This window comes from Lynx rufus, unplaced genomic scaffold (assembly GCF_022079265.1).
Source record: "Lynx rufus isolate CCGP_SWC_20201006 ecotype Redwood Valley unplaced genomic scaffold, mLynRuf1.p SCAF_31, whole genome shotgun sequence".
Lineage (NCBI taxonomy): Eukaryota > Metazoa > Chordata > Mammalia > Carnivora > Felidae > Lynx > Lynx rufus.
The window spans coordinates 3856705-3864251 of record NW_025814847.1 but is presented as its reverse complement, the minus strand read 5'-3'; the positions used below and the strand labels follow the sequence as shown (position 1 = coordinate 3864251).

At 69.5% G+C, this 7547-nt stretch overlaps 2 protein-coding genes across 3 annotated transcripts; one reads left to right on the top strand and one right to left on the bottom strand.

Annotated features, from left to right (window-relative positions):
• Positions 1–1218: 1218 nt before the first annotated feature.
• On the top strand, positions 1219–2072 carry BGLAP (bone gamma-carboxyglutamate protein). The gene is made up of 4 exons (XM_047092841.1): positions 1219–1303; positions 1459–1497; positions 1594–1663; positions 1803–2072. Exons 1-4 carry the CDS (start codon positions 1234–1236, stop codon positions 1930–1932), a joined length of 309 nt encoding a protein of 102 aa, XP_046948797.1. The 5' UTR covers positions 1219–1233; the 3' UTR covers positions 1933–2072.
• A 644-nt stretch (positions 2073–2716) lies between these two features.
• On the bottom strand, positions 2717–6149 carry PAQR6 (progestin and adipoQ receptor family member 6). 2 transcript variants are annotated; one of them, XM_047093033.1, is made up of 8 exons: positions 5890–6149; positions 5233–5308; positions 4680–4807; positions 4399–4604; positions 4143–4269; positions 3657–3753; positions 3427–3577; positions 2717–3123 (listed from the first exon to the last, which is right to left on the bottom strand). In XM_047093033.1, the coding sequence occupies exons 2-8, from the start codon at positions 5281–5283 to the stop codon at positions 2849–2851; spliced, it is 1035 nt and encodes a 344-aa protein (XP_046948989.1). In that variant the 5' UTR covers positions 5284–5308; positions 5890–6149; the 3' UTR covers positions 2717–2848. The 2 variants fall into 2 exon arrangements, with proteins under 2 accessions (XP_046948989.1, XP_046948988.1); XM_047093032.1 differs by having other exon boundaries at positions 5905–6148.
• Between the last annotated feature and the right edge of the window lie 1398 nt (positions 6150–7547).

Below are 7547 nucleotides of genomic sequence, written 5' to 3'. Positions count from 1 at the left end.
CGAAGGCCTTGTCACAGAAGGCTGGACCCCTGGGTTCCACCCCTCTTTGCTGTCTGGGTCCATTGTGAGAAAGGCTCTGTGCCTCCCCCACCTCCCCCGGGGTGTGCACACGGTGAGCATGCACGCCAGCGGGTGGGCCCTCCGAGTAGCTGGTGCTCTGCCCGCTTCCTCTGGCCAGCGGTGAGGGGACGGGTACAGGCAGGGCCCCGGAGAGGCCAGGTGCGGTCTATCTGGGAGCACTGGGAACACTCGGACATCAGGGTGGCCCTTGCTGGCCACCTGCTGCCCCGAATTAAGCTCAGTGGAGCCGCGGCATCCAAACACGGGGCGGTGAGGCGGGCGGGGAGCGCCTGGTCAGGTCCCCACCTGCGGTGGGCCGGGCGTGAGAACACCCTCCCTCCTCTCCAGGCTGGGCCGAGCGGGACTTGGCTCCCAGGTGTGCTGGGACGGGCCTTTTCAGGCTGGATGTCTGCCTCCTGGGAGACAGGTCCCCACAGTTGCTAACACGGGGGAGGCCGTACGGCCAGGCAGAGGGGCCCTCTCCCTGCTCCTCACTGGCTCTGCCTCCCCACGTGCCAGAGGCGCAGGGGAGAGGGTCCCCACCGCCCCAGACAGGAGAGCTGTCCTGCTCTCCCTCCCGGCCCACCTCTCTCGGCTTTGGGTTCCGGTCCCGACACACGAGGCCTGAGCAGAGCCGAGCGGCTCCCACACCAGGCCTCCCCCTGGTGTCTGGCCGGGGCAGGGTGCCTCCGGGTGAACGAGGGCATCGCTGCCTTGGGCCCCTCCCTCCCTGGGGTTTGGCTCCTGCCCACAGGCCGTCAGTGGAAATCACAGTCTTAGAGCGACAGTCCAGCTCCACTTGAGTCTATTTTAGACCTCGAGCCCCCCTTTCTCCCCTCCTGCCCCTCCTACTCCACCCAGCTGGTGCTCAAACTGAGGCTGGGGGACTTGAGGTGACCCCCGTGGGGAGGGGCCGGGCCTGTCCAGAGGCTGGCGGCCCACACCCTCCTCCATCACTTCCAGGGGCCTGGCCAGGCAGCTCAGCTCCAACCACAACATCCTTTGGGGTTTGGCCTACAGAGCCGGGGCGGATGACCCCCAAATAGCCCTGGCAGATTCCCCCTGACCCACCCTCGCCTCCGGGGCGCAGCCCAGGGTATAAAATGGTGCTGGCGGGAGAGGCAGACCAGCCGAAGTCCAGCAGCAGCCCGGGTGGCCACTGACAGCCACGCCATGAGGCCCCTGACGATCCTCGCCCTGTTGGCCCTGGCCGTGCTCTGCCTCTGCCCAGCTGGCCCGGCAGGTGAGTGCCCCCACCTCTGCCCCCGCCTCCCCTCCCGCCGCCCTCCAGGTCTAACCACCTCCTGCAGGCTCAGTCCCAGTGCAGGGAGAGGAGGGGAGGCCGGGGGCGGGGGGGGGGGGGGTGAGCAGGGGTGAACTGGGCCCTCTCCTTTGCAGATGCAAAGCCCAGCCGTGCAGAGTCAGGCCGAGGCGCAGGTATGCGGCAGGGCCTGGTGGGGGGCCGTGCCTGCGGGGCTGCCCGCCGTGCCCCCAGACCCAGAGCCATCTGACCTCTGCCTTTCTGTTCCACAGCCTTCGTGTCCAAGCAGGAGGGCAGTGAGGTGGTGAGGAGGCTCCGGCGCTACCTGGCCCCTGGGCTGGGGTGAGTGCTGGGCCGTGGCCGTGGCCGTGGATCCGGGCTGGGGTGGGGGGCGAAGGCCAGGACCCGGGTCTGCCAGGGCCGTGGGCGGAGGGGGTGGGCATGTTTCTTGGAGGCTGATGCCACTCTCTTGGGCCGTCAGCGCCCCAGCCCCCTACCCGGACCCCCTGGAGCCCAAGAGGGAAATATGTGAGCTCAACCCCGACTGTGACGAGCTGGCTGACCACATCGGCTTCCAGGACGCTTACAGGCGCTTCTACGGCACGGTCTAGAGCAGGCGCCCCCCCCCCCCCGCCGCCGTCTGCCGCTCCCCACCCAGGACCCCTCCCCTCCCGGCACCCTGACCTCCCTGCCCGGCATGTGTGGGGCCCCCGGCATCCCCGCTGCTCCGAAATAAACTCCAGAAGAGGAATTGGTGGGGCTGTGAGTCTCTGTCCACCCGTGGACGTCCGTGGCTTCCGTGGCGTGGGAGGGGAGGGAGGGGCGGGATGGGAAGGTGCGGGCGGGGACGGGAGTGGAGGGGCGGTGTGAGCTCTTTGGTCCCAGAAAGTGCTTCCCAAAGTCCGCTGTTGACTTATTTATTTGTACTGTACTCGCCTCATCTGGAAGCGTCGAAAGCAGCTTCCTAAAAGTCTTATTAGGATTCCCCCTCGAGCCCAGCACCCCTCCCCCCACAAGCCCCTGCACCAGCCACGACGCCCAAATTTAGACCCAAGGTCCTGGACACCTTGAGCACACGGCTGTGACCAGGACCGACAGACCACATCCCTGTGGGCAAACAGCCCGTTTGGGGGGCGAGGGCGCCAGCGGGCCTCCGGCGCAACAAGCACGCGAGGCAGGCCTAGGTTAGTCGTGTTAGTGACCCCCCTGGGCTCAGCAGAGACTCGTAGGCAGGAAGGGACCAGGTGTCGGGGCCCAGCGCCTCCCCCTCCCAGCCTCCAGCCGGGGCGCTCCAGCCCCGGACGCTTGCACTGCCCCTCTCGGACCCTCAGCACTTGCCCCAGCCCCCTGAGAGCACCGTCACTGACCCCTCCTGCTCATGGCCAGCACCCCCTGCCCCCTGCCCTCCTCTCCTGTGCCCCCTCCCCTCAGTCACTCTCGGCCCCAGGCTCCGATGTGCCCCTTCCGGGCTCCTCCCCGGCATGGGGGGGGAGCGGGGCCTGGCCTCTGCCTTTCCCCAGGGCGGGCTCACTGCTGTTTGGCCTTCATTCCCCCCTCCGGCGGGCCACCGTGCAGCAGGGGGCACGTGCTGGGGGCCCGAAATAGGGAGGTCGTGAAGGCGGCAATGATGAGCAGGTTCCCGGCCACCGCCAGGCCCAGCGTGGCCAGCGTGCCCACCAGGCCCAAGGGGGGCTCCTGCGCGGCCAGCCAGGCGCGGCGAGACCCCATGTCGGCCAGCACCGCCTCCAGCTGGAAGTGGGTGCCCAGCACCGCGCAGATGTGGAACAGCTGGTGGCTGTGGCCTGCGGGGAGGGTGGGGCAGGTCAGGGCACACGGCCCGTTCCCAGGGCGGCCCGGACTCACCCTGGGACCCGTCACCTCGTCCTCCGGGCCTGCTGCTCCCCCAAAGTGGGAATATGAAAACCTTCACGAAGCAGTGAACGAGCTGGTCTGCACGAGGCCCCTCGTGTCCTTGCTACCGGGGTCACCTGAGGGGGAGGGGAGCGCCGGGACCAGGGCCCCTTCCAGGAGCACTCCTCCGCCCCTCGCCCCTCGGTTCGCTCCCTCCGTCCCCGCGCCCCTCCCGGGGCGGCTGCCCCTCTCACCGATGTAGTCGAAGCGCCCGGGGGCCAGCCGCTCGGGCAGGTGCGAGGCGAAAAGGAAGCCGGTGAGCAGCGCGCAGAACAGGTGGTAGGTGTGGCTGGAGCTCAGCGCCTCCCGCCCGCAGCTGTGGCCCCGGTCCCAGCACAGGCCAAGCTGGCGAAGGGAGAGAGGAGCTGGTGGGGACGGCCTTGGGGAGGGGCTCCGGGGAGGTCCGAGCCCCGGGCCCCCTTACCCGGTAGAACAGAGGCAGGTTGTCGAACAGGAAGGGGTAGGCGAAGGCGGCCGTGCGGAGGATCTTACTGAGCCGCGGGCTTTCCAGCTCGGGGAACCTGGGGGGCGGGAGGGAGAGGCGGTCGCCATCCTTTCTCCGGGCGGGGACGGGGGTGGCGGTCACAGAGGGACAGGGGGCCTTTGGCCAGGATGGAATGTCAGTGCTGTTAGGGCACGTGACCCCTCTGGAAGCGGCCACACCTGTGAGGGGGGGGACGGACGCCTGCCTCCTCTGGCGGGGTAGCGAGAATTCGAGGGGGCGGCGCAGGCGCGGCGCTGGCGAGGGGTGCGCCCCGCCCCCCCCCCCGTGGCATCCTCAGCAAGCACAGGCCCTGTTTCTCATGTCGGCCACCCCGAGGCGCGGGTACCCCGTCGCTCGCCCCCGGTGTGTTCGGGGTGCCCCGTCCCGTCCCTCCGCCTTCCCCTTCCGCACCGGCCGGGAACCCACCGGGAGTAGCAGGAGAGGCCGGTGCACAGGAAGGAATTGAGCGCGGCGGCGGGCACAAAGAGCTGGTGCAGGCGGCCGTGCAGCCAGGAGGCCGGCATGGAGTAGGCGGCGTAGGGGAAGGCGCAGCCTGGGGGGGAGGGCGAGGAGGAGGGGCGGCAGCTGAGGCCCGAAGGGGGGGGGCCCCCGCCGCGCCCCGGGAGCGCCGCCGCCGCCCCCGCCCCCGCTTCCGGAGCGACCCCGGCCCCGCGGGGCTCACCCAGGCTGTAGAGGCTGAGCGCGCCGTAGTCCAGGAAGTAGCAGATGTGGCGCGCGCGCGGCGACATGGAGCTGAAGGTGTGCGCGCAGCACGACGCGAAGGGGTAGAGGCAGGCGGGCAGCAGGAAGACGAGCAGCGGCCGGTGGTAGGGCTCCGCGCGGAAGCCCGGGCCCCCCGCCAGCGCCAGCAGGCGCCACAGGAAGTACCTGCGGGGCAGGTGCTCAGGCCGCCGCCCGGCCCGCCGGCCCGCCCGCCCCGCACCCCCTCGGGCCACCCCTCACCAGGTGGGCAGGAAATGAGTCCAGATGTTGACCGTCTCGTTGGTCATCTGGAAGGAGCTGAGGACACAGTCCCGGGCGGAGCTGCTGGGGCGGCGGTACCCTGACATGATGCCGTCTTCCCAGAACACCTGTGCGGTGGCGGGTGGGACAGAGGGGCGTCATTGTGTCCGACCCTTTCTCTCGCCGAGAGCTCTCGGAAGCAGCGTTCAAGAGAGTGGGCTGGAGGTCGCAAGGGCCTCAAAGCCAAACCGACCGTCCCCCATCTTACCACGGGCAGATACCCAGAAAGCAGATGAGAAACAGTAGAGCCGGTGGAGGGGACCAGATAGGAGGGGGCGGGAGGGGGGCGGCACAGACTGGGCGCCCTGAGGAAGGAGGGGATTCTGGAGGGAGGAGCGTCCAGGGCTCCGGGAGGGGTTGCCAGCCAGGTCCTCAGCAGGGGGACGGCAGGGACGAGCTGGCCAGCAGGAAGGGCTTCCCCAGCGACTCAAAGAGAAGAGCCTCTGCCCCAGTCGGCACTGGGGAGGGGGAGTCGATGGGTCAAGCCCCTCACCCGAGGGACCTGGTGGATGCGAAGGAGTTGGGGCAGCTTGAGACTGAGCATGGTGACCCGGCACCTCCACGCTGACCTGGAGACAAAGTGCGGGGTGAGGGGGGATCAGGTCTCCGCATCCGCGGGCCCCTCTCACCCAGATCCAGGCCGGGCCTGGTCACCGGGCCCCGGGGTGGGCTGTGGGCACCTACGTGCGTGCGGGTGGGAGCTGGCCACTGAGCTGCTTCCCGCAGGCCGGGGCGGGGGGGCGGCCCCGCTTCCCCGACTCTCCATCCCAGCCGGGGGCACTCGGTTCCCCAGAGGGGCTGCTCAGCCTCAGCCCAGGACAGAGCGAGCGCAGGATCCTCCCCCATTTGGAAGGCTGCCTCGGTGAGTGGCCCGAGACCCTGGATCTAGGCCCCCAGCCCCCAGTTTTTTTGTCCCCGGAGAACCCTGACTCGTGGAGGTCAGCGCAGGGAGGGCCCCGGCACCCCCGTGCCACCATCAGAAAGCCCCTCGGCCCGCAGAGCCTGGCTGAACAGAGGAAACTTATGACGCTGGCGGAGAATTCCTGGAGAGGCCAGATGGCCGCGGGAGGGGCGAGGAACCGGGATGCCTGGCTCTCCTCTAAACACTACGCTCGTACCCCGGGGTCCCCGACCCTCCTGAGCCCCGTACCCCTCGGCTCCAGACCTGCGCGCCGCCTCCGGGTGGCCGCGGCTCTGCCGCCCCGCCGGCCTCTCCCAGGCACATTCCTTGGCACCGGTGGAGGGGCTGGGCCAGCCGGGCGGGTGGAGCCGCCCCGGGGGAGAGAGAGTAAGACCCTCCCTCCCCAGGCCCCAACTTCCCTGCAACAATACGGCCCAGCCCCGCCCGTCTTCCTGCCGCCGGCCGGGCCAGGCTGTGTCTGCGCCGCGCGCGCACGCCGGACCCCGGCGCTGCTGGGTCCCCGCCCCCCCAGCCTCCACTGCTGCCAGGCCCTCTGCCCCCGAGCCGGGTGCCTGGTCTCCGATCCCCGTGCCCTGGCCGAGCTTTTAGGTGAGGCCCCCGAGGGCACCCCCGCGCCCCCAGGAGTGGGATGGGGGTGGTGTGGCCTATCCTGCACGCCGCCCACCTCCCCACCTCCCCCGGGGGGACGGGTGGCAGCGAACACGGAACACGCCGGGGCCTAGGTCCCCTCAGAGTCCCTTTCCCCCTTTGCGGGAGGGCCTAGGGTCTCTGGAGTAGTTTGTGCCGGAGGCGTGGAGACAGAGGAGGGGCGGGAGCAGTCGCCTTAGCTCCGGTCCCCAGAACGGGTGTCACAGCCTCAGGGGAGCGTCCTTACCCAGAGCTCGGGGGGAGGGGGCGCTCCCAAGCCTGTGGGTCCGCGGGCCCAGGGCCGCTCCGGCAGAGTCCCAGGCTCCGCCAGCCAGGCTGCCGCGAGGGAGAGTGGCAGGCGGGCCAGGCCTGGGCGGCGAGTGAAACAAAAGGGAGCCAGGGAACAATCCCAGCCTTGTCCAGCCCCCAGGGAGCAGCTCGGGGAGGGGGGGGTGGCGCCCCATTAGCAGGCAGCTCACTCGGCCTCCTGCACACAGCCAGCCCCTCCAGCTCGACCCAAGCCCACTGAGACCAGAGCGGCCACGACCGGCTGGAGCCCCAGCCGGGACCCCGCCAGGGCGACGCGATCTTCTCAGACCAGGCTGCACCGGGTGCCAAGTCCTCCCAGGAGCGGGTGGCTCTGCCTGAGGCCAGGCACCGGAACCCCACTCCTGACTTGTGACTTCAGAGAGCACCTCTCAGCGGCCAGGGCCGGGCGGAGACCGGAGCAAAGGCCTTTACCGAACGCTGGTTCAAGCACAAGGGAACCGCCCAGCGTGTTCACTCCCCGGACACACGTCGAGGTGCCTGTCCCTGCAGAGGGTCGGGGACTGAGGGCCCGGAGGCTGCTCTCCAGGCTCACCGCCACGTCCCCCTTGAGGAAGAGCATGTGTCTGACTTAGAAGGGCCAGCAGGAGCAGCGAAGTGCCCCGGGGTGGGGGTGGGGGGCTCACTGGTTTTCACGCAGCCAGCACCCCAGCAAAGGCGCCAGCTCAGCTCACGGGGCCAACGAACCGGACGGCGTCCTTCACAAGAGCATCTCCGGAGCTTTCTCCTGAGTTGCCGGCATCTTGAAAAGCCGCTTCAGCAAGAAGCCTCCAACATCCCAATACAACCGTGCAGAACGGGGGTGCCTGGGTGGCACAGTTAAGCCACGGATTTCGGCTCAGGTCGTGATCTCGCCATTTGTGAGTTCAAGCCCCAAGTGGGGCTCTGTGCTGACAGCTCGGAGCCTGGAGCCTGCTTCGGAGTCTGTCTCC

Excerpts from the sequence above, each read along its gene's own strand:
- PAQR6 (XM_047093033.1), bottom strand. The coding sequence starts at position 5,283 with ATGCTCAGTCTCAAGCTGCCCCAACTCCTTCGCATCCACCAGGTCCCT. Across the intron at positions 4,808-5,232 it reads GCATCCACCAGGTCCCTCGG|GTGTTCTGGGAAGACGGCAT; the intron begins GTGAGGGGCTTG and ends GCCACCGCACAG. Across the intron at positions 4,605-4,679 it reads ACTCATTTCCTGCCCACCTG|GTACTTCCTGTGGCGCCTGC; the intron begins GTGAGGGGTGGC and ends CCTGCCCCGCAG.
- BGLAP (XM_047092841.1), top strand. The coding sequence starts at position 1,234 with ATGAGGCCCCTGACGATCCTCGCCCTGTTGGCCCTGGCCGTGCTCTGC. Across the intron at positions 1,498-1,593 it reads AGAGTCAGGCCGAGGCGCAG|CCTTCGTGTCCAAGCAGGAG; the intron begins GTATGCGGCAGG and ends TCTGTTCCACAG. Across the intron at positions 1,664-1,802 it reads TACCTGGCCCCTGGGCTGGG|CGCCCCAGCCCCCTACCCGG; the intron begins GTGAGTGCTGGG and ends TTGGGCCGTCAG.